The 25,681-nt window shown below is 36.1% G+C and overlaps 1 protein-coding gene across 3 annotated transcripts in view; it reads right to left on the reverse strand.

Moving 5' to 3' along the window:
• Window positions 1-25,681, reverse strand: part of HACE1 (HECT domain and ankyrin repeat containing E3 ubiquitin protein ligase 1) — a 47,945-nt gene that overhangs the window by 1,683 nt on the left and 20,581 nt on the right. For all 3 annotated transcript variants that reach the window (XM_042891100.1, XM_042891092.1, XM_042891108.1), the window contains 11 exons: window positions 21,476-21,813; window positions 18,301-18,369; window positions 17,551-17,638; window positions 16,585-16,696; window positions 16,409-16,506; window positions 16,133-16,220; window positions 14,343-14,492; window positions 10,918-11,114; window positions 6,490-6,621; window positions 5,682-5,780; window positions 5,329-5,399 (listed from right to left, as the gene is read on the reverse strand). In XM_042891100.1, the coding sequence (XP_042747034.1) occupies window positions 5,329-5,399; window positions 5,682-5,780; window positions 6,490-6,621; window positions 10,918-11,114; window positions 14,343-14,492; window positions 16,133-16,220; window positions 16,409-16,506; window positions 16,585-16,696; window positions 17,551-17,638; window positions 18,301-18,369; window positions 21,476-21,813 (1,442 nt within the window). The remainder of the gene's footprint in view (window positions 1-5,328; window positions 5,400-5,681; window positions 5,781-6,489; window positions 6,622-10,917; window positions 11,115-14,342; window positions 14,493-16,132; window positions 16,221-16,408; window positions 16,507-16,584; window positions 16,697-17,550; window positions 17,639-18,300; window positions 18,370-21,475; window positions 21,814-25,681) is intronic.

The following is a 25,681-nucleotide window of genomic DNA, read 5'->3' on the forward strand; positions in this document are numbered from 1 at the left end:
TTATAAGACCATTACCTCAGTTTATTACATTATTACATTTATCACACCTTATTTACATTTTTTTTACATTTACAGTTTTTGAAGTACAGCATTAAAAAGTTTATTCTCCAGTTACTGCCTGTGAAACAACTGTCCCAAGTGTTTTGATATATCTTTTCATTTAGTGCTTCAGATTTAATATCTCAGATCTTAACTAATAAAACCATCACATCATATACACTCTCACCTGGTGATAATCCATGGCAAAACAATATTAAAAAAAATCACTAGCATCATCAGGAATGCATTCTCACTAATCATTTTATTTATTTATTTTTTCCCCTTCCTTTTCAATATATTTTTCAGGATTAAAGTGTAAATAGATAACAGACATGAAGTCTTCAGCATCCTTCCCAGATTTTAAACTAACAGAGACAAATACAGTAAAGTTCAGATAATTGTATCAGCTGAAGTTGGTATGCATTACAATGTAAAACCTGTTTTTATTACAGTCCTCATTACGAATGTCTTTTAAAAGTCTAACAAGTGCAACAAAAGGATAAGAACTAATGAAGTTGAATGTGAGCCAGCAATGCATTCTCATATCAAAGGACAGCAGACTCTTTGGCTGCATCAAGAACAGTGCCAAAAGGTGATCCTGCCTGTGTTCAGCCCTGGTGGGAAACACTTGGAAATGCTCTCTGGAAGAAGAGAGAAGGATGTGCTGCAGCAAGATGAGCCAAGTGACACAAAGGGACCAGAGCACCTGCCATGTGAGGAGGGAGAGTTGTTCAGCAAGGAAACTCAGAGAAATCTGATCAATGTGTTTGAATTTCCAAAGGGGAGAATAAATAAAGTAGAGCTTGGGAAATTGCATTTAAACCTGAGGGGGGTTTTGTGTTGTTTTCCTCTCTCACTCTGAGGGTGGTCAAACACTGGAACAAGTTGCCCGGAGAAGCTGTGGGGTCCTTGGAGACCAGATGAGACTATGAGCATCCAGTTCTAACTGACCCTGCTTTGCAGTTGGATGAGGTCCCTTCCAACTTCATCTATTCTATGATTCTGTAACTAGCAAAGAAAGAATCTGATAAAATAAGATAAACCTTCCATAAAATATAAAACAATTGTCACCATTCAGGATTAGAGGAAAACACATTAAAGATAATGAAAATACATTTAAAAAAAAAAAAAAAAAGTGACTAAAAAACGAGAATAAGAAGGGAAAATGAAGCAAAGGTTCCACTAAGTAAACTTACATGGTAAAAATGCAGAAAAGGGGAAGTTGCTGTTGCCAGATGCTAAGGAGCTATATCAGACCCTGCAGTAAGAACCAACTTTGGTATCCAACACAAGTATAGTATTCAATCACCTAGATTAACAGCAGCAAAATTCAACACATCATTCCCAGCATTGGTGAGGAGAAGTACTGATGACTTCTCACCATGAAGAGAAGTACTGATTATTTGCAGCATACCATTCCTGGTGTACAAATGCAATTGTGTTTGTAGCCACAGTTCAAAAGAGCTGTAAAGATTTTACAGCAGTACACTCTTTTGTATCATGTTTTTGGCTTGCATTTCTAACACAGTGCTGCATCCCCTGCAGTGATCTTTTGTTCTGTGAGCCAGGAGAATTCTACATTGAAATAAGCAATAAAATACAGACTTCATTTTGTCAACAGCCCACTATTAGCTAACTGTTTTTTGGGGTTGTTTTTTTTGTTTGTTTTTTGTTTTTTTTTTTTAATAATTTAACTCATTAAAATGCTTTTCATACAGTAGATTAAAATCATATCTTTCAGTGCACAAAATAGCTGGCTTAAGCTTCCAAGTATGTGTTTTCATCTCAACAAAACACTGCCAATGTTATAAAGAAAGCCTTTCAAAGATGTGTAAATAAGATCACAAGATCCTACTTTTCATACTGCATGTACAAATAGCCTTCAGCAAAAGCAACAATACAGTTCTATAGCTTTGGAAACTCCAGAGCTATTGAAATGTTTAAACTTGCATCTGAATCATAATATTACTATCTATTTTTTATTAACAGATTTTGCATAATCCTATTTAAAAAAAAAAAAAAACAGCATAGAAAGAACTCACTTTATGTTTTAAGAATAATCATATCCATCACATTTATCAAATACTTTGAGTTTCCCTTAAAATAGCATATACCTTATTTGTTACTTAACAGAAACTGCAGTCTTCTAAGTTAAATCAGAAGAGCAGACATCCGCAGTATAATAACCTAAAAACTCTGCAGCCAAAAGAATACTAGTAAACATTTATCACAGTAAGCACTCAACACTTTCTTCCAACTGTTAACTAAAAAGCTGATCAAAATTTGCCAATGGGTAATTAACAAATATGTAGCCAAATACAGTTATAAACTAGGTGGTTATTAAGAAAACGTTTGGGTCCCCAACATGAATATCTGGCACAAGAATATTTAGGCTTTTTCTTCAGAGTGCTCCTTCAAAACACAGACACTGAAACATTAGGTGAGATGGAAAGCGCACTGTCAAAAGAAAAAGTCTCAAAATTAATATTACTGATGAATTCAATGCTAGAAGTACTGAAACTACCAAAGTGAACCTTTACTACATGGAAGAGGAAAAAGCTTTAGGACTAGAGAAGATGAAAGGTTACAGAAATATTTAGAGATGTCAGAGAAACACTGAAGATACTGTCATAAAAGTAATTAATGTTATTCAACTCACAAAATTAATTTTATAGCCTTTAACTGGAAAGTAAGAATAGTACTACTTAAAAAAAATCAATTAAGTGAATACGCAGAAGAGACTAAAGGGAAATGGGAAAAATAATGGAAATTTAGAATACAGACAGCAAACCAGCGCACACAGAATCTTAAAATAAATTCCTCATTAAAAAAAATGTGGAGCATCCAGCTAGAAAAAAAAAATTGTTTGAAATCACATATAACTTTAACGTAAAATTTTACTTGAAATACTGGCCTGTACACCAATTCAGAGCTTGGCATCTAAATATTCTATGTCCTAGAACTAGAACTTTCTAGGACACGACTGGATGAACAGTGCTCAAGCATGTATTAATCAGGAAACACAATTGTTTACTCAGTAGAAAGTATCTCCGAGAATCCAGGTTATTATCCCAAATGTCTGTGAAGTGGCATTCAGTATGTTCATTATCACTGGGAATGTTTTAAGCAGTATTTTAAACATTTTAAACATGACCCTACATCTTAAAGATCCTTATTTGCCATCTAGATTTAGAAATGGATTAGCTCATTAAAAATATAGAAGACCACCAGCTGACAGGCAGCAGATGTGCAGTAAGAATCACAGGACTCATTTCTGTAGAGGATAAAGATTAGTGTGCACAGAACTATCTTCTTAAATTGCCTGTGATCCCTAAAACCAATCAAATTCATAATAAATCAAGTGAAACTAATATAATTTTTGAAGACTGTTCCATTTGATGATATGTCTGTGACTGTGAAATTTCTTCCTATAAAAGACACGGTTTAATGATCTAAATTTGTATTTTACCACCACTTAATCACAAAATTTATAAACAAAGGAAAGGTCAACTGCTCTGCTGATCCTCAAGTATGAAGGGAACACTAAGTTAAAAAGATGGTGGAGTCTATACTACCTCAGAAAAAGAAACAAAGCAAGAAGTAACTACAAAATTCAGCCAACATATGTCACTTTGCAAACTATCTGTATACACAGCCTTGGCAATACACCCAGATCCAAGTGAAATTTATTGCTCACACCATAAAAGGAAGCAAAAGTGGCTTTCCTGAAGAACGACTGGAATATAGAAATACTAAAAAAGCAAACAGTCTTTCTTATGGTTACACTTTCACTTGATCTTGTCATGCTGTACTAACATCAAATCCAACTGAGCTTTAGGAGAAAGAAGTTCTGTTTACACCGATTGAAATCATACCTAGTTGTCTCTAATAGTAAAACTTATATTTATTCAAAACTTACAGTGGCATGTGTTCCTTCCCATGGCAAAGGGGTTGGAACTAGATGATTTTGAAGGTTCCTTCTAACTCAAGCCACTTAATGATTCTATGCAGTACTCACTGGAGAAGCCAACAGACACATAAATACGCAACAGGAAGGCAAATATGAAGTGTCATTAAATTCATTACCTCCTTGTTTGAAAATTGCCTGAGGCAGCAAATTAGCTATACAGAAGCTTGGTACTGGGACTACTCCTCTTCAACATCTTTATCAATGATCTTGATGAGGGGATTGAGTGCACACTCAGTAAGTTTGCATAAGACAAGAAGTTGGGAGGGAGTGTTGATCTGCCTGAGGGGAGAAAGGCACTACAGAGGGACCTGGATAGACTGGATTGATGGGCCAAGGTAAACTGTAACGGGGCCCAGTGTCGGGTCCTGCATTTTGGTCACAACCACCCCAAGCAACCCTACAGACTTGAGGAGGAGTGGCTGGAAAGCAACCTGACAGAAACCTTGGTGTATTGATGGACAGTCTGCTGTATATGAGCCTGCAGCGTGCCCAGGTGGCCAAGAAGACCAATGGCATCCTGGCTTGTATCAGGAATGGTGTGGTGCGCAGGACTAGGGAAGCAATCCTGCCCCTATACTCAGCACTGGTGAGGCCTCACCTAAAGTATTGTGTTCAGTTTTGGGCACCTCAGTACAGAAAGGACATTGAGTTGCTGAAGGAAGTCCAAAGAAGGGTAACAAGGCTTGTGAAAGGCCTTGGAGAATATGCCCTACAAGGAGCAACTAAAGGAATTGGGGCTGTTTAGTTTGGGGAAGAAGAGACTGAGGGGAGACTTTATTGCTCTCTTCCAATATCTGAAAGGTGCTTATAGTGAGAGCAGGGTTGGTCTCTTTTTGCTGGTGACAGGACGAGAGGAAATGGCCTGAAGTTGAGGCAGGGGAAGACTGGATATCAGGAAACACTTTTTTACAGAAAGGGTTGTTAAGCACTGGAATAGGCTCTCCACGGATATGGTTGAGTCACCATCCCTGGATGTGTTTAAAAATCATTTGGACGTGGTGCTCAGGGACATGATTTAGCAGAGGGTTATTACAGTGGTATAGTTAGGCTGTGGTTGGACATGATCTTTAAGGTGTTTTCCAACCTGAGCAATTGTATGATTCTGTGAGGCCTCCTGCAAAGTAGTCAAGTATAATAAATGAGTAATTATCCATTTAACCGGCAATACAAGTATCAGAAGTACTAACGCACATTTTGTCTATTTTGATAAACACACTGAACACCAAAATATTCACAGCAGTTTCTAGGTATATAATCTGAAGTCTGTTGACTTATTTCAAGAGTATCCAAACAACATATTTCTTGTTAGAGTTTCTCACCTGCCAGTAACAAACTGTAATAGTAGCACTCTCTCTTCCTGAGTTAGTTCTTCCACAACATCCCAGAACCACTAAAGAAGAAATAAGTTAGTTTGTATTTCCCATCAAATACTTACAGTATTTGAGAAGATCATGGTAAAACAATAAATTGTCTGTATCTTAACTTACAGCAATTTTCACATCAAATTTATACATAACTAAGTCACTTAATATAGGAACACAGTATAAAAAAGCTCCACAAATTTTAACCAAAATAAGCTTCCACGAAAACACACACACACAGAAACAGAAAAAACATCTTTCTTGTGGATTAAAATGCAACAATCATTATTATTCAAAAAAAAAAATTTTACCTGGATTACTTGGTCTCCTCTCTCATAGCCACTGGTATACTCTGTATTTTTTAACCAATCATTCACATCAATTTCTGGCATACCAGACAACAAAAGCTCCTTCAAAAGAAGCACACAGCTTTTTGTTAGTCTTGACTACCCACTAATTTCAAATGTTTGTGCTATTTGAAAAGGTAATGCTTTTAAGTAATAATTCAAAAAAAGATTACAGTTCTTTTTCTGCTTAGTTTCACCCTTACAGAATCTTGTGTTACTACTAAGTTTTACTATCAAAAGATTCTTGTAATCAGCCAACTGTACATGATCTCTCTAATTTAAGCACACTACAACAAGAGATGGAAATTATAATGAAGGAACCTAAAAATAAAAGCTCCAAGTTTTACCATGACTTGAAACAAAACTTGAGATGCCTTAGTTGCAGAATAACAAACTACCCTAAAAAACTTATTCCAATTTGATTCTGAAACAAACAAAAAAAGTGAAGACAGTACACAGCATCTCATGATTTTCTGAAGAAATTCTGTCCTCCAATTCTGTCCTCCAGAGAAAAAAAAAATTAAAAAAAAATATACACACACACACCTGGACAACAGTTCTCAAGGTACAGTTTAAAGCATTTATCACCAGCATTTTCCTGTGACACTAAGCAGGAATACTCATACTGAGGCCTTCATTGATAGGTGCAAATGAAAGGACTGAAATGAAAGATACAAAGTATGTATTCTCTGGGCTTTGCTTCTACACCATTACCAAGGAAGGGTGGTGCTGTACAAAGTCTCTGACCAACAGTACAGGCATTTCTGCTTACCAGTTCATATTCATCAAAAAGCTGAATCAAAGATGGTGGAATGAACATATGGAAGCCTTGTAAAAAGGCATTTATCTGAGGTTGAATGGCTCTTGTCATTCTAAGTTCAGTGACAAGCTGGACATACTCAGCCTGAAAAAAAGAAAATGATGTTAAGACATACAATAGCAAAAATACATACTAATAATGCATACACAAATGCAGTCCTCCAAATATTACAAATTTCATCTCCTCTTGAGGCACTGAGTCACCTATGCACTTTCCACAAAGTTAAGCAACAAGATAACTCAGATGATCCTTTAGAGTCCAAAGTTCTTTGTTTTACTCCTTCCTTCCTTCCAAAGACAACACCCAACACAACAGTTCAAATCATAGCAGAAGCCAGTCAAGATGGACCTAGATCAAGATCACATACGTGAATAAAATTGTTTTGTTATGTTTGCATCTAATACAGCCACCTCTGATGCATGCTGTTGCACAGTTAAGCCAAGTGACATAACTCAGAAAAAAAGGTAACATCCTGAAGCAGTATTTGCTAGTCAAAAAAGCTTGCTTGCTTTGCTTGAGCCTCTGAGAGTCTAATCCCTGCAAACTTTGCTGTATTAATAACGTTTTTTAACTAAAGTCTCAAAAGCCACCTCAATTTTTAGAGGGACGAAAAACAACAGTATTTATACCATAATACACAAACAGACAATGCAATATTTTGCATGCTTTAGAGATTTGAGGGCTCTGTCCGCTTTAAAAGATTTCCTTTAGAAAAGGAATTCTCCAGAACTCTGCTTTTGTTGAAAACACAAAAGCCTAGCAGGCAACTAAAGGAAGGTTTTTAAGAAAGAGACAGATTTAAGAGCGCCTGCATTAAAGCTGTGCAAACACCTCTCATTTAACCTGACAAAACAGTGCAAGTCTAATAAAGTATTCAAGAACAGAAAATTTGTCCTCAAATAGAAACCTATTTCTGGATTTTTTTTTTTTTTTTTTAAGTATATGGTTTCAAAGTAATGCTTTTATTTCCTAATTGTGATTTCTAGGAAGGAAATCATAAAACATACCTCCCAATTTAACCATCTCAACCATCACCTTGCTTCAAGACAACAACCTTACAAAAAAGCAACGCAGATTTTTAATTTAAAAAAAAAAATCATTAATGTAACATTGAGGTTTTGAACCTGCACAAAAACAATTAAGTAATCTGTCTCTCCTTCTCTTAAAAAAGAAAAGAAAGCCAAACAAAATGAAGCGTGAAACAAAGTATTTTTTCAAAAGCAGTTCCTTGTGAGCACAGAAGTACATCCTTTAGTTACTTGCATCACAGACAGAAGATATTCTTAAATGCATTGCTACCATTGTAACAGGGGGAAAGGACAATTAATTTGTAAAGAGATCTAAAGACATACCTAAGCATGTCTTCAGCTGCAGAGCTGTTAACAAAAATCTAGTTTCAATCTAGTAATCTCCCTAGGTTGTTTTTAGTATCAGTGAAACTGAAGACATCTCTTTTTTCTAATGAATTAGATGAGTAGCCAAAGGAGATTAACTGCAGTAGAGTCAGCCTCTGCAACTACGTTCATGAGCTCTGGGTAGAAATAAGAAACTTTAGCAGTAACAGGATTAGAAGTAATGTTAACATTGTTCTTCCACGTGCAAAAATATTTGTTCTTAAGTCTGTTACTTGTTAGGCTATTCAGAAAACAGGGAAGTAGAGAGAAAATTTCACAATCCTATTTTAAAAAATCCATTAGAATGAATATGATGTACATAAGTGCTCATTTTCTGTATTAAAACATATTTACATTAAACACATCCATTATGAAAGAAAATAGTTACTTTGCTTTAGGTATAACAAGAAATCTTTAAACAGCCTGGAACAGCGTAGCATATTGACTACAAGAACTGGTGCACTCTGAGACCACTACATTTACATAATGTGTGCCAGCAAAAAATGGTCAATCTGTTTTTGCCTCTGTTCACTTCATTTGCATTTTATGCCCTCTCCAAAGCCTCAGGAGCACATTACAAAATATATATATCTTCATAATTTTGTATGCAGTCCTACATAGTGCATAAAAGGTGCAACTAACACATTCTTCATTCAGTGTGTTGCTCATCACAAACCTAATGGAGAAGTCTAAGCTGGAGTACGGGCTTGTACTGCATTTTCCTTTGTGGTAAAGCAAGCAAAGATAGTACTTTTGTGATTTCACAACCCCATGCACCAGGGTGAGACAAGGATCAACATCCATTATGATGTACAGGTTTAGGGGGAAGCCACATTCTAAAGCTGTTTGAAAAATTTGTGTGGTTTCCTATTGCCAGACAGCACGGCCAGGTCACAGACAGACATGTCTCAAATACGGCTTAGAGAAAATTTGGACTACTTTTTGAAACAGCATATGGTCAAACTTTGTCTCTCGTTTTTCCTAAAAGCAGAAATCTATAAGAAAATACACAGCAAAGAATAAAGAAAACTGCACAGCAAGGAAATGGGAAAAAGCAAGATCTCTCCCTTTGATGTCTCTCCATTATCATCATAAAAGGAAGTTGAACCGCTACTGTAACAGAAACTTTAGTCGGAACTATGCAGACTGTCCAATTGCAAGACTGGTACATTTACATCGTACGATCCCACAACCATTCACCTATTATACAATTGAGGTAAAAAGAGAATTTGATCAAGAAAACACCTTTTTACAAACAGCTATGCAGCTATTACTTCTATTCCTCGATAATATACTTTTCTTTTTTTCCTTTCTGCTTTTCTGTAAGAGGAAAATAGATTGTTTGGATGGTGTCTGTGGGCTTGTTTGTTTTTGTTTGTTTGGGTTTTGGAGGGTTTGTTGGTTTGGTTTTTAAGGAATAAGGATTCATTCAATTTCATTTCAATATACGTTATCTTCAAGCAGGTAATCAGCTAGTGTGCAGACACAGCAAATTCTTTTAGAAGCTGGTTTTCCTTCTGCCAGAGGTATGGCAAATACAAAGATTTTTAAGCAAAAATCTTTTATTCCTCAGGTAAAGGCAGAAAAAAAAAAAAAGATATCTGTTGCAGGAAAAAAAAAAAAAAAAAAAAGGTGCTGTATAAAAGCATGCTCTTTTGTTTAACCTGTTAGAGCCGTTAAGCTAAAACATACTGCAAAAATCATGCCATGTTAAAGAAACTGGAAAAAATACTCAAACAGTACTAAATCACACGAAAACACAGTTCTACAATTCTCAATAGCCTGGCTCACTGATGTCAAAATCAGAAATAAACAGGAGACATTGCCATCTTATAGATGTACATTGACTTTATATTTTGCAGCCTTCAAATTCAAAAATCAATGAAGAATAGCAGTTTTAAAGCTACTATAACAGCTGTTTCTTTCCACCCTTCAAATAAAAGCTGCCCAAACCCTCCTGACAGTGCTGAGGAAGGCAGATGAGCTGGCAGGGATGCAAATGTTCTGTGCACATTCAAGCACCTTTTTCAGACTGCGCCGCAAGTCACAAGTTAATGGAACAATGTGAGCTATTAATGGCTGAGGAAATCCTCATGTGGGCAAACTTCTAATTTCATGCTAACTGATAACTGCCAAATACTTTTTAAATGGTTGTTAAAAAGAACGCTATTCGTTTCATCTTCAGTTTTATACACTGAAATCAAGACCACCTAGAAACAAGAATCAACATCTTTGCATTCTCTGATAGCTAATAAAGAAATTAATCACCCACTCACTTCACAATCAGACTTGTTTTATCATCCGTATTCTTTCATGAAAGACTGTATTGCAGGAAACAGGCAGAATCTGGCTAATAACACATATCCCAGTTATTGCAATGGCACTCTGCCTTAATGAAAATGAGGATTAAGCATACAAGAATTTGGTGCCAACTGCGCCAAGAGGAACTAAAATTTTGTGAGAGCAAATGCTGACACCAAGTGGTCTTTACTATTACAACAGCTATCTGTGCTAGCAGCGAAACCGAATGAATACTGCATACACAAAGTAAACTACACCTACTGATACAACTACATAGTGAGTGAACTGGAAATGGCTGAAAAGCTTCCTGCAGCTTTTTATGTTACCAATTGTACTGTATACTACTGGCAATCTAGGACTGCCCTGCTACAATTTTACTTTTTATCAATTGCTACTGTTCTACCCTCCTGGTATTCAGTCATGACTCAACAGTATCAATGTCTGTAACATTTAAAATAAATACTGCATTTTTCTTCCAGAAGTTCTGAGAGAAAGAAGAACAATGCTGAACACTTAATAGATACATTTAATAGTACTACTTCAGTAACACATCAAGCTAGAAAAAGAAAGGAGCCAGAAAGTTTTTATTTTGTAGACTGTCTTCAAAAAAAAATGAGGTTTTCAGAAAAAGAGTACAATCATTTTTTCTTGTATTGCCAGCCCCTGAATAAATCTGTACACTCACCTTGTTTTCCTGTGTAACAAGTATACTTGCACCCCCAGGCTTTAATGGCACTTCTTCCATTGCTCCAAATACGTCAGTCTCAACAGAAAAAGTCAGCTCTAAACCCAGATCACTGATATCATTATCTAAAATCCACTGCAAGTTCTTTGCATACTCTGGATCAATAGATGCTACATCCTGATAATTTACAGGTATACCTAAAAAGAAAAATAAAGATAAAATAAACACAAGAAGGGAAAAAGGGTTCTAATTTAATATATAGTATAAGATTGCCCTCTAGAGAGGAAACAGAATAATGCAGTAACAGAAAAGTGGGAAAAGGGATTCACTATTATTAAACTACAGCAGAACTGTACTTATAACATTTCAAAAGCATTAAAGTTTCCACTGGATGTTTTTTTTTCCCCCACAGAGAAGCAAATGGCACACCTCTTGAGCAACAACAGCTTGCACAATTTTAGATGGCTTGTGGATTTCAGCAGAAGCATCTAACAATGAATGTACAAGGTTAAATAAGTGATTAAAAAAAAAAAATAAGCTCTTCTAAAAAGTTTTTGTGTAACTTCTAGGAACCCAAATTTATTTATTTTTTTCTTCCTGTATAATATCTCTTCTCCCCAGAAAAAGATTTATAGCTGGAAAAACGTAAATGCTTGTCTGCATTTTGGAAAATTCCCTCACTCTTCAGTTTTCTTTTTCATCTTTTGTTATGAGTTCTACTACTCAGTTGAAAAAAATGATTTATAGAAATTTCACATTTTCAAACTGAACTTCAGGTCACTCAGAAGCACTGAGACACACAGAGGTGCCAGAAGTTTGGATTCCAGCCAAGTATGGAAACTTCTTATTTATTATCCCCTTCACAGACATGGCACTTGAGAACAAGTTTGAGCAAACATGTCAAGAACAAGGTGACTGAGTTTGCACAGAAAAACTACCTCTTCACTGCACAAGAAAGCAAACCTGAGTGACTTTATGAAGACAGATAATTTAGATAACTGTCAAAATAAATACTTGGAAAAGAGGAAGAGGGTATAAGTGTTAATGGCTTTAGAGAGGAAAACTAATTACTGGGAAGTATGTCTTTTTCTTCACAGTCGTCTTGTGCATTTTTAGTTCTGTTAGTAGAGGTTTTAACATGCTATGGATTGCAGGAGCAGCACCCCAGACAATATGACAATTAAAAGGTTAACAGCTTGTACAAACATGTAAATACAAAAAATCTCTATACAGTATTTCACTGAACAGTCTGAATAGTGCTTGAGGCTTTGTAGGCTGGAGCTGGAAGTTTTCTTTTCCAAACAGAAAACTGTCTCTTTAGAAAAACTACAAAATAACTGGATAACAGCAAAAGAGAATGTATCTTCTCTTCCAGAAATTTAACACGTTTTAACTGTGTTGTCACCAGAGTAGGAGATCACTCCTTGCCTACCAGTTACTGGTGCAAAAAGATCCCAGCACAGTGTAAAAAGGTGACAAGGCCACCTGAACCTGAAAGAAACCGGCCTCACTTGTTTTCACAGGTTTCAGCTTCTACTTATGGCACTTCCACTTCATGTCTGCTGACTAAACAGAAGAGTTCCTTTGAAAGAGGTTCACACTATTCCTCAGATACAGGAGTTCTTGGCACACAACAGTGTACCATCATTGGGAGAGGCAAGTAAAATGAAGGATCCTAGTGCAAGGTAAGAAACCAGAAAACTGAAACTGGTCTCAGGTTTCAATAGGATATTTAATACTCCATTGCTTATGGCCCCCAAGAAGCTGAAAGGAACTTCTACCATGTCTGTAACCTGGAAACTTGTATTTCGCATGAACAACAGTGTACATAACCCATAGCTAAACTTGAAACAAAAATAAAATAAATTTTAAAAAGCCCTCAGAAGTATCTGCTGGTGTGCATCTCAGGTTCCTGAAATGAGAGGAGACTCACAAAGCTGAGGGAAGTTGCCTTAGGAATCTGTTTTGAATAAGCCACAATAATGTAGGAAAAACAATTACTTTGGGAAACAGAGATAATTTTTCCGTTTTACTGTGTTCAGAAAGTAACAAGAGTGACAAAAACCTGTGAACCTTTTGAACTTAAGCTTCAAACCTCTGAGGAGTTACAGGGTGTCAGCTCAACAGGATGGTAAGACCTTATTAAGAGGTACTGACAAGATCTTACAGAGGCTTACAGAGGCTATGCGCTGCTGTTCAGTTTTCAAATAGAGAGATGCTTTGTTAGAAGAGATGCTGCCAACAGCTGATTTACATACTGTGCTAATTTCTCACCTCTGGAAAAATATCCTGCAGCAAGAGTAAGAAGCAAAAGAACAAATCTGGTAACCTGAGACAAACTTATATTTCAGAAGTGGCAGACATCTTTAAATTCAGACTACAAGAATGGGATACTATTGCAAAATAGAGGGAGAAAGGAAAGAAGAAACAAACCACCAGGTCATCCTGTCAATTTAGAAACCAGCAAACCTAGTACATAATTACAATTCAATTCAAACTAGAAAAGAACCAAATTAATCAGTAGTCATCTCCAACAGAGGTCACAAGATCAACACCTGACTATTCTTAAAGCATATGAGCAAACAGCATTAAAATGATTCCCGTTACTGAATACAACACATGGAGATTATCCTGTAAGCGTCATTCTTCTCCTCATACAGAGGAATATCTTGCTGAGAGGCCAATCCTTAAGTCAGAGTCAAATTGTACCATACAAAGCAATGTCTATTTCAGAACCCTCTTATCATGTGAAGGAACAATTACTATGGAAGTCTAATGGATCATTGCCAATTTGATGCTGCTTCAGACTGGTGCCTTCACTTCTTACCTAGTACACAGTCACACAGCATAAAGCAGATCTAAGAGAGAGAAGTAAAAGTTAACTCTATTCCCATGCAAGATGATCTTGAGAAAGACAGCTGCATCATCAGAGTGCAACAGTTCCCCCCAAACTCTTTTAGGAAAAAGAAACAGCAAATCTGAAGTTAAGAGACAATCTATTCCAGATTCAGCAATCATCACAAAAAGACTGCAGATAAACAAGCTGATTGTAGAAAATCAGAATGAGACCTAAACAATCCCTTGAACATCTTGATAGGGCTTAAAGGTAGGTGTGGTTCTTGAGGAAAAGTAAAACTTTTTTATCCATGTTCTTGAGGAAAAGTAAAACAACAAGCTATCTTACACCTCCAAAGACAACTAAGGAATAGCACTTCAGAAGAAAGGACGTTCTGTGTGATGTGGCAGTTCATAAGAGAGACTCGGTACGAAACAGTAATCACTGTCATATTATGCTGTATTTTGATATACTCAAAAGATTAGCAAGATTCTTTGCACTTTCAACACACATACAAAAGTAAAAAGGAGAAAATTTACTGCTCAGACAATTGTTGTGAGTAATAAATAGGATTTTAATAAAGCCATACCAAGAATATGCTTGTAGAATGATCTTGTGAAGTAAATGTTCACCAGCTGCCTGTGATTGAGAGCTAATCCCAGGATCTGGCCTGCAAAGCGGAAGTAGTTCAAATGATCTGGGTTTACAGAAGAGTTGCTGTTTGGCTGAAAGGTCGTTCCTATAAAATAAGAACATAATAGGATTTCTTTATCTATATGTCTACTTTAAGTGAAGTTCATGTTTGTCAAAACACGCTATTTGAAAACAAAGTTTTATTTCGGAGTTCTGGATGGCTGGTTTTGTTTGGTTTTTTTTCTGTTCATGTCAGAAAGACAGAAGAAAAATATATTACAGTGTAATGACATCATATTACTACAATGATACTGCATAACCACTCTCCAAGACAACACCCTGAAATAATTATCATCAACAAAAGGGTAAGCATGATCTGCTGAACTTGATCTTCCATTTCTACCTGCACCTTTGCTCACTCTCATGGGCCATGCTTCTATAAACTTGTGAACTAGCTCACAGGAAAGATCAGAATACATTCATTTCCTTTTGTCTGGATCCAGCCACATACAGACAGCAGACCATCCAGTCTTGGTCCTCTTGGAAGAGACCATCTCACACAGACATCCCTGCACTTGTCCTTTTCACTTTCAGAAACTGATCTATGCTTCTGCTGTTGACTGATATCCTTGTCACTCCCTAAGACTTTTTAAGCCAGAGGGCAAAACATTTATTACTGCTGCTGGTATGAAATCTTTCATTGATAAAGATTTGCTGTGTATGAAGTACCTAAAAGACAAAAAGTCAAATACAAGGTAGGCCCATGGAGACCAACAGATCATTTTACCACAAAAGTGAACTGCTTGACTTTGTGGTTTTCTAAAGAGAAATGAATGAATATCACAGAATCACAGAATGGTCAGGGTTGGAAGGGACCCCAAGGATCATGAATCTCCAACCCCCCTGCCACATGCAGGGCTACCAACCTCCACGTTTAATGCTAAACCAGGCTGCCCAGGGCCCCATCCAATCTGCCCTTGAACACTCCAGCAGCAGGGCAACCACAGCCTCTCTGGGCAGCCTGTTCCAGCACCTCACCACTCTCTGTAAGAACTTCCCCCTGACATCCAACCTAAATCTCCACTCCCTCAACTTAAAACCATTTCCCCTTGTCCTGCAGTTATCAACCCTTTTAAAGAGTTGATCCCCCTCCTGTTTGTAGGCTCCCTTTAGGTACTGAAAGGCTGCAATGAGGTCACCCCGCAGCCTTCTTTTCTCCAGGCTGAACAAGCCCAGCTCCCTCAGCCTATCTTCATAGCGGAGCTGCTCCAGTCCCCTGATCATCTTTGTGGCTCTCTTCTGGACCCTCTCCAATAGCTCTCTGTCTTTCTTGTACTGGGGGCTCCAGACCTGGACACAATATCTTATCTCTACAGCTTCCTTAAAGCCGCAGAAGAAAGGCAAACACTTTCTATACTGCTGTCAAAGCATTATGTTCCACTAATACCAGATAGAAATAGAATGGAAACGTTAAATAGCATATATTCATTTAAACCAACAATTCATTCTCCTGTTACAAAAGACAAAAAAATTTAAGGAAGTTTCACATTAAAAAGAATTCACTTGTAGTTTTAAAAATACATGTTGAACAAATCACTTCTCTACATACAAATATAATTGTCAGTTTCATTTTTAGTAACAATCTTACAATCTGCAATCAATTAAGTGAATTTCAGATAATAAAAATGTTTACATTACCCTAAAATTAGGCAACAACAACAACAACAAAAAAAAGCAGAGACATACCATCAGCTGACTGGGTAAATAAGGCATAATCTGGGTTAACTATTTCACTGGATAAGATATCAAACCACTCACGCACCACACCCTGTCCCTGCATGTCAAAAGAATAAAACATATTAGTACCTAGAGGTTTTACTGCCAGTTAAGGTAGGTAACTACCTATTTCTTAAAAGCACAAAAGTTATTTTAAATTTTGGATTTCATTCAAACATTATTCATGAAAGACAGGATTAGTTTTTCTATATAAAGCATAAAGGAAAACCAAGCAATTTTACCCACCATGCCTTCTTCTCCATGAAATCGCACAGCAATCCCTTGCTTTAGTTTTGCACAATTTGCTTTAGAGACAACTTCACAGCTACTCCTAAAAATAGAATCTGAATATAAAGCATCGATTAATTTTAAGCATCAATTCATTTTACTTCAGAGACATCCAATTCTGTTTAAAATAATACCTCTGTGAACCAGAAGGATGTCATTTTCATTGACAGGTCTGTGCACCATGTCTGAATCTGGTTGCCCTGAATGCAGATGTTCATAGAACCATTCGCAACGATCTTTAAATGGCTACAAAACAAAAGGTAAACAACATTACATGGATGCATTCAACTAGATAATTCCTTCTTCACAAGCATGGTGAGGAAACACCGCTCCATCTAACATCAGGCAGCACTTCTTTACTGTGAAGGTGATGGAGCACTGGCATAGGTTGCCAGGGAGGTTGTGGATTTTCCTTCAAAATGAGTCTGGGCACCCTGCTTTGGGAGTCCCTGCTTGAGCTGGGCTTTGGACAGATGGACCCAGAGGTTCTGTCAAATTTCAACTGTTGTGCAATTCTGTGAAAATGATTATGCACACTACAGATTCATTTTGAGATGCGCTGAGTTACTCAGTACTATCTTAATAAGGTAGGAATTATTTTGGGATGAAGAAAGGGCAACAATGTCAAAATGGGCAAGCATTGCATAAATCAGACCTTCATAATGAAGTTTGCCTGCTATTTTTTCCACTTAGCTGCAAATAGCCTTCTGAAGACTAGCTTTTTAGTCTAGAATTCACATCCCACATAAAACCATTAAATGTGTTTAGGTTATACAAGACATCAGGCTCCTACTTGGCAGGAAAAAAAAAAAAACAACACACCACACTCACCCACAAGTAATCAAACAGGAGGAAACAATGTTTCACTGAAGGAGCTCCCACTAAGTAACTATGGCAAAAAATCAACTAATAATGTGTGTAATAATGGTGTATTCACCCTCTGTTTTTTTTCTGTTTAACTTAGAGTATCTCACATTCAGAAGCACTGGAGGACATAATTCTTCTATCCCCTCCCAGTGGGTTTTAAAAACAAACAAGCAAAAAAAAACCAACTCTCTTATACTCATAGAAATTGTAGCAAAACATCTCTTGGTGTTTACCTGAGCTTTTATGATGTGCATAAATCTGGACATTAGTTCAGGACACTCAAGAAGGAAATGAAAGTGATCAAAAATGATTTTGGGATTCCTGAAAGAAAAAATACTTTGAGTTAGAAGTCTACTAGTCAGAGATCTAATAAAACTTCATGTCACATTAAGGCTACTCAAAGAGCCAGGGCAATTACTCCTATAGAACAGTTCCAACAGACCTTTCTTTTTTGTAACATTTTCATTACTGCTTGTTTCCAAATGACTTAAGCTACCTCATCCTTTATACAAATAGAAGACATACTTATGAGCTGGGCACTGCCTGACAAACACTGAGAGCAACCAAATGCACTAAGATAGTGTCCAGAAGTCACTACATACAACACATTTGAATAAGCATGAAAGTTGGCATTCACCTCAGAAGAGTAGGATTGGAAAAACAGAGGAGGCAATAGCCTGTTAAAAAAACTACTGTTGCTCTGCGAAAAATATTTTGTTCACAAAATCTCACCAAATCTTACAGGTTTGTTTACAAATGCAGAAGAATTCATCTAAGCCTGAACTCTGAATAATTAACATTCATTCTCTCATATTTGGAAGGACTAAAGCGTGTTTGAAAAGACCAAGAGTGTGCATGCTGCATATGTCAAAACAATAACCTCAAAACACAATTCTTTAAGAAGAAAAAGTATATGAGGTTGGACCATATTGGACATAAAAATAAACAAACAAATTAGGAACTGCACTTTCCTCGAAACTTACCGGTTAACAAAACACTTAAGGACATCATCGTGTTTACAAACAAATTCTATAAAACGAGGTGACGTCATCCTGTTCAAAGAAAATCATAAGATATTAACAAAATTATTTAAGGAAACAGAAAAGAATTTGAATTATGTATGTTACTGCATTCTGTTTCTTAATACAATGTTACACAAATAAAAACTGTTGGTTCCTAACTACTCAATCATTGAACAAAACACTCAGCAGCATTCAAGAATATGAAGATGCACATTTCTCTGTTGAATTCTCCCAACTTTCAGTGCAATGAAAACGCATGTACAAAAAGACTATTATTATATACACCATAAATGTACATTGTTCCATATGCCTGTTCATTAGCTACAAGTCCCAGAACACACTTCATAAACTGTACAAAGTGAGGAAAAGAATAAGGAAGAAATAATACTACAAACAATGAACTCGTTAATTACAGGGGAGAAGGTGAAACTTAATAGGTTCTTGAAGAGACCAAATTACTTGCCATGCAATCATCTTCTACATTAGCATGGAATTTTATTTTTTCTCCTGCATATGTTCAGAGAACGTGGGAGGAATTTACATGGGATTTATGTGGGTGCAAATTTGTTTATGTCTGTGTCGCGCGCTTCTCAAGAAAAGAGAACTACTTACTGAGTCCTTTAGTTTCTACAAGAGCAATATTTGCAATTGAGGATAAAATCATCTTAACACAGGCAGTATCTGAGAAAGGCACTGAAAAACAGTGCTTTCAAAAAGGACAATAATCCTAAAAGATCTCTGAAAAATTACTAGAACTCCGGTTTCTTAAGAAAATTAACTACCACAATCAAGTCAAAAACTACAGATTTCCAGCAATAAAAGTCTGAATATAACAACACCCCCAACATCAATTTTATATAAAAATGAGCAGCTCTTTTATGTAAACTGAGCTATTTTCCTTCCCTCACTAAATTTCATTAAAATTTCACTAAATTTCACCATATTCTTTCCCTTATTCTTACAGAATTTAAACTAGTGAACAAAATCTTCCATGCTAAGTATGAACATTTTAAAAACACTATTTTGGGCCTGAGATATGGTCTGAGACTATTGAACAACTATAAGACAGTCTTTTCTTCACAGATTCTATGGCAATTTACACATTGAGATGTAACTTACAAAAACTCTCTCAACTCTTCAGTTTTGATGCTGAAAACTTGTCACATTGTATTTCAGTATTTTGACAAAGAACAGCTAGATTCAATAAGAGCATTCACAGAAGAAAAGTAATCGTGATGAGCAAATGAAAATAACCTTAATGCTTCAAATGTTTTCAGAGCTCAAGTGCTAACCCTGTTTCCACTCAGTAATTCATTACTAGATAATTTTCCATTAAAGCATGAAATGCCATCTTTTATCGTATGAGCATTAAAAACAATGGAAAACTATAAGCTCTGTTTACTCTCCTTCATTAAACATAAAAGACACTCAAATCTAAAATCAGAGCCATTTAAAATTATTTTCTGTCTGAAAACGTCATTTGTTGGAATCAGCAAGCAAAATTGACATACCATTTATTCCCATTGCCATGAAAATTTTAGTAAAGTAGAATAAATATCACATTTTTACATTTATCTACGTAGATCTGAGAAATTCTTAAAAAAAAAAAAAAAAAAAAAAAAGCAGAATTCAGGCATAAACTGCCTTATTTTTCTGCATCCCAAGTTCTTCAAGTTACCAATAAATCACTGAAACAGTTCTGATTCTCCTAGCTTCTATGACAGCTCTCAATTCTACACAGTATCCACAAGGTTATTCCCCAATCCCAGCATAAAACATGTGGAAGAACAGAACCACTGGGCAAGGTCCACAGGCAACTCAGCAGGATACAGACAGCCTCAAATTTAATATTGCTATAGGCATAAATCAAAGGGGAAAAAGATACACTTATTTCTGGAAGTATTTCTACTCTTCATTTGGCTGTCATAAATAGACTTTATTACATCTGCATCTTAGCAAGTTTTAATGGAGATTTTAATGGGAATAGCTTATAAGCAGTTTCTTAAGTAAAATTAAAAGGTAGAGTACAAAGCATTTGTTGAAAGTGTTGATCCTCAGAGCATCTTCCAGAATGCCCAGAGGGCAGACACCAGACAAAAAGTACTGGCTGACTTGGAAGTTTTTGATCCACTACATTTAGAGAAAGGAAAATCCTTGCAGTAGCAGGGAATAATCAGGAGCTATCACAGAATCACAAGGACTGGAAAGAACCTTCAGAGATCATTGGTCCAGCCCCCTTGCAAAGCAGCCCCCCTACAGCAGGCTGCACAGGTAGGCATCCAGGTGGGTCTCAAATATCTCCAGAGAAGGAGAATCCACAACCTCCCTTGACAGCCTGTTCCAGTGCTCTGACACCCTTACTGTAAAGAAGTTCCCTTGCATATTGGTGCAGAACTTCCTATGCTCCAGTTTAGAAAGAACCTCACTTCAAGACTTCTCAGGGACCTGGATCAAATCTCTGTACTTTCTTAACTCTCCACTCAGGAGAGTCAAAGGATTTTTTCCTTGCAAGTTTACTTGACAGATATAAGCAAGCCTGGACAGACTAAGAACTCAACTACAGAGGACACACTTTGTTTTAAACCAGATACTGATGGTATCTAATTTACATAAGTTATGTCACGTCTGTTCCACACAAAGTAATACTTGCTAACCTGGGGCAGAATTCCAAGTGAGTGTTATTTTGAGATAAAAGGCTTCTTTTGAAAACTTCTGCCTCAGCTGTCATTTTCATACACAGTCTGCATTTCTTCTGAGATCAATTATAGTTGTTGCAGGATAATCACATTAAACTTAAGGATATTTTCACACTAAGAACCAACAGCAGAAACAGCTAAATTTCAAGAGATCAAAACTACATTGCCTGCATGTATCCCACATGATTAAAAAGAGACAGTCAATATGAAACCCACTCTGATAAAGTTACCAAAAGCATTAAGTAAAATTTGCTGTGCCATTAAATGCATCATTAAAGCAGGAAAAAAAAAAAAAATCAAATAATTGAACTAATGAAAGCATCAGGAAGTATGCCCTTGACTGCCACTAATATCATCTGGTCAGCACCAACACTCTTCCAAGAAAGCATATATGATTTTGAAAATGTAATAACTCAGTTAATGAAAAGTATCCTCCTTACCCCTGAGGCATCTGACAGGAGCAGCACATATAAAATGCTTGAATGACAGCACTTAGCCTGTTTGCTGTCATGGAGATAACATCCTGGCCATCAGCATAAGCTTCCTGCTTCCCCGCAACTTCATATGTATTTGAGTCCCCTGTGTCAGCAGACAGCTCTTTTCTGCTCTCTGTTCCTGCAGCAGCAAAGGAAGGCGTAGGAGTAGCATCCTGGTGATCTGGTCCTTTTTGCTTCAGCAAAATAGAAGTAATGTTGGCAGAGTCCCTTTTGTTTTTCATCAGCTCTGTGGCTATAAGAACTAGCCATTCGTCTAATGAGTGCCAGAGCAGTTCCAGTGGCTGCAATAAAAAATGCAAAAAAAAAAAAAAAAAAAAAAAAAAAACATGGTCACCTTAGATAATATGATGATCACATCATTAATATTAAGGCAAATAAACATCATTCACATTTAAAAGTTCTAAATAATACTTCAGAAGTCCTGTTAGACATAAAACTAAAATATTCCTAAAAATTCTCTACTTGTAGCCACAAGCACAAAGAGAAAATTTCATATGGAATGGAAACAATCAAGGAGGAGACAGAAACAAAGGTAAAATAATTTAAAGAAGGGTCAAACACTGAACTGTTTAACACAGTTTGGCTTCACTGTTCTTACACAGCACAGCTCTGCCCAACAGCTGCATCCAAAGGCACTAAAGAACACCTTTAGTTTTCAGACTAAGAGCTTATTAGTGCTCTCTTAAGGTCCTGGTCAAGAAAGCTCCCCACAGGTGGATAGAGCAAGCCCTAAACAGAGCCAAAGATTCAGACTGATACATGCATCTAATAAATTGAGTTTTATGCACAGCATGAGATCATACAGCTCATTTTGATAGTTATCCAAGATATCTCAGATCAGGGGTTACTAATACCCTTCTGAAATAAAAGTAATATTAGTAGGATATCACAGCAATTTGTAAAGCTATGCATTTCATTTGAACAAAGTCACTCTTTGCTCACTAGGAATGTAATGAAAACCTGGCACAATTGTATTGTTACACATCTGCTCAAGTGCAGGCCTACAGCAAAGAATGGGAAGAGCTGAGACACTTGTGGCTCCCTTACAGGCATTTCAAAAACATCAGACCCAACAGTGCCACTCCTTAATGCTGCTTATGTGGGCACTTCACAAGTGTACATTTTCTGAGTACAGGGAGGTATTTCTGACTGAAGCTATCCATAATGTTCCAAAAATCAAAGGTGCACACATTCTCTTTTCCATATATTACTGTTGAATCAATATTTTTAACCAACTTTGGAATTTAAGGACTTAGCAGGTACTGAAAAGTACATTCTCAACATCTAACCCTACCTTTAAATATTAAGGGCTATTTGCAACAGAGAGTATCAGGAGTCTAGATTATTTGGAACACTGTCACTATACCTAATAACCATGTGCTCTCAGAACAAATTAACTCCCACATGAAAGCTGTGTATTAAAAACTCCTGTTGAAGCTTACTGTTAAAAAAAACTCCAATGTTTCCATTTTCTCCAATAAGATATTTAAGGAAAGAAAGCCAGTCTGCTCTCCATGTCTGGTACTGTTCTACGTACCATATGAAACTAACTTCTTGCCCCTAGCGACCACAATCCTCTCTAGATGGCCTGTGGTGAATTACATAAAAAGAACCTCAGTAAAGCAGAGATGGCCCTGTGGTTTTCTTATTCTTGCCAAGAAATAACAATCCTCAGCAGCCTCAGATCAAGATACATTCACCTTTTCAATTTCATTCTAGATTACAGTAACTCTTCAAAAAAAAAAAAAAAAAAAAAATCCAAAATTCATGACAGGTGGCAAAATTACTAAGAATTTCTGACATGCTTCAAAGTCTGTTCAAACAGTACACTAATATAAGAAAACTGTAACACAGTGTTGAAAAAAAGAAAAAAAAAGTTTTTCTTAACTTGTTGTATTGGATAAAGCATATTTTTGCATCAGCTTTTTAAAAGTCATCATGCACAGACCTATTTGAACATAAAGAGAATGTGTTCAGAAGAAAGGAAAACAAGAAGCCAGCAACACCCGAAATTGTTTCTCCATGTATCTCACAAGGGTGCCATAAGACAGAACTGCTGCCACTGCTACCGCAACAACATTCTCCAAATGGAAGTTCCCCAATCCATTCTCAAATTGAGACAGTGCTGGACAAATAACTAGCATCCTATACAGTAAAATAAGACAATATCTATAAGTCTTGTTCAAATAAACAGCATTTGAAGAAAGTGCTGGTGATGCTAGTACCAATCAAGATAGACAACTCCTGGGTCTCTTCCAGTACCACTACAACAATTACCAATCTAATAATATAGAGATATAACAAAGGGCTTTCCTCTCTCCTGAAAAGGAGTAAACAGTCCCCAACATCACATTTTCAAAGTAAGAACAAAAAAAGATAGAAAGGGAACATAATAATAGAAGAGAAAGGGAAGTCAATCAACTGACTTAGAATTATCTTGTAGTAACTATCCAGTTATTGTACATCCAGAAAAGTCTAATCCAACTGCAACTAAGATTAAAATTGCACTGCCAGACCAGCGTACTCCATTCCTAAACCAGAACAAACTCTCATCAATTATTTTTACATTTTTTACTCTAAAATTTAATATCATGGAGAAAGAAAGCACTGGCTCTAAGGAAGGGCTGCCCAAGTTTTAAAACTTCTAAAATAAATTAAAAAGTAACAATAATAAATGTTAAATCCTCATGAATGTTTTGCTTTGTTAGTTCATGCAACAATAGTACATATTCTTCTCTTTCATTAAAACAACATTAAATTATTATATTATACATATATATCACATATATATTTTTTTATTATTTATTTATTATTTTTTTTACAGAAGTCAGAATTACTGGTATTTTCTGGGACAGCTGTGCCAGTTGTGTAGTATTTGTCTACTGCACAAGACTAATCTACAAGCCAAATGGAGAAACAATTCCTCCAGCACATAAATTGGTATGGCCACACAGGTAAGTAACTTTGCTGAAATACAGCTTCCTTCACAAATTGTGATATTTTTATTTTATTTTTATTTTTTTTAATAATGAGTTTTGAAATGATCTTCAGTTGAAGAGAAAGTTCTTTCTATTGTAGTCTATAAGCCAGAACAAAATGTAAAGTTAAGCTACTCCCAAGAAAAAAAGAAGAAAGATAACAGTATCTGTCCAACCTTCTCACCACAAGTCTTTCTGTATTAACTGTGTTTAGCATCATCTGCTTGTTGTTTGATCTGGTACATTTAAACAAGCTTTCAATGAAAGCATTAAAAAATGGTGTCTTTAATAAAATTATTCTTGTGATTTGGGTAATGCTTTGATTTTTTGAAATGGAATGAACACGTGGTTAAATTCACAAAGTGCCAATTTAGTTCAACATGTTTTAACGAATAACCCTAAAGGACCAATATTACACTGCATACAGTATGATGCATTACATTTTGCACAAGTACTTTTCACTCAAGCTCTAGTCTTATATTAATGATACAAATGAATTCGTTATTAAAACTATTTTCCTATTAAAAAAGTACCGTTTGTTTTTCAAATATTCTAATGTTAATCTTCGTTCTGAGGAAAGAAAACAATCAAAAATTAAGCTAAATAACTAAACATAGCTGTAATTAGTATCATCTTTCCTGAACTTATTAACACAGCTCTTTAAAATTCACTAGAAGTAATCTAAAAAACATATCAGATCACAAAAGAAAAAGCAGTAATTTCAAAATACCCCACTTTTAGAACACCTGATAGAAATGTGAAGGTTAAGGAATATTCTCATCATTTAATCATTGGCTTCTAAATCTGGTGATATGAACTGTGCCATCAAGAGGATGGAAGGAGAAATTAGAAAAGAAAAAAAAAAAGACTATCTTTCAGCTGTTATTCTTTAGGTGCTCTGAACAGCTCATCAGTTATACTCCCAATGCAGTGGCATGCAGGAAACTGAGACTGCTTTACAGAAAGTAAAGATACGATTTTTGACAGGATTCCTCACAAACAAGTATTCAAATGAACTTTAGAAATTAAGCACCTAAATGGCCAGAGCCTAAAGCACATTTCTAAAAGCAGCTATAAATCAAGAACCTTTCCAGGGAAATAGTAAGCTGTACATTTTAAAGCATATAATAATAAAATTCAAGAATAACTTGGGTAAAAAAAAAATCATGAT

The sequence above is a fragment of the Lagopus leucura genome, unplaced genomic scaffold (assembly GCF_019238085.1).
Source record: "Lagopus leucura isolate 7727_CA_CO unplaced genomic scaffold, USGS_WTPT01 Super-Scaffold_73, whole genome shotgun sequence".
NCBI lineage: Eukaryota > Metazoa > Chordata > Aves > Galliformes > Phasianidae > Lagopus > Lagopus leucura.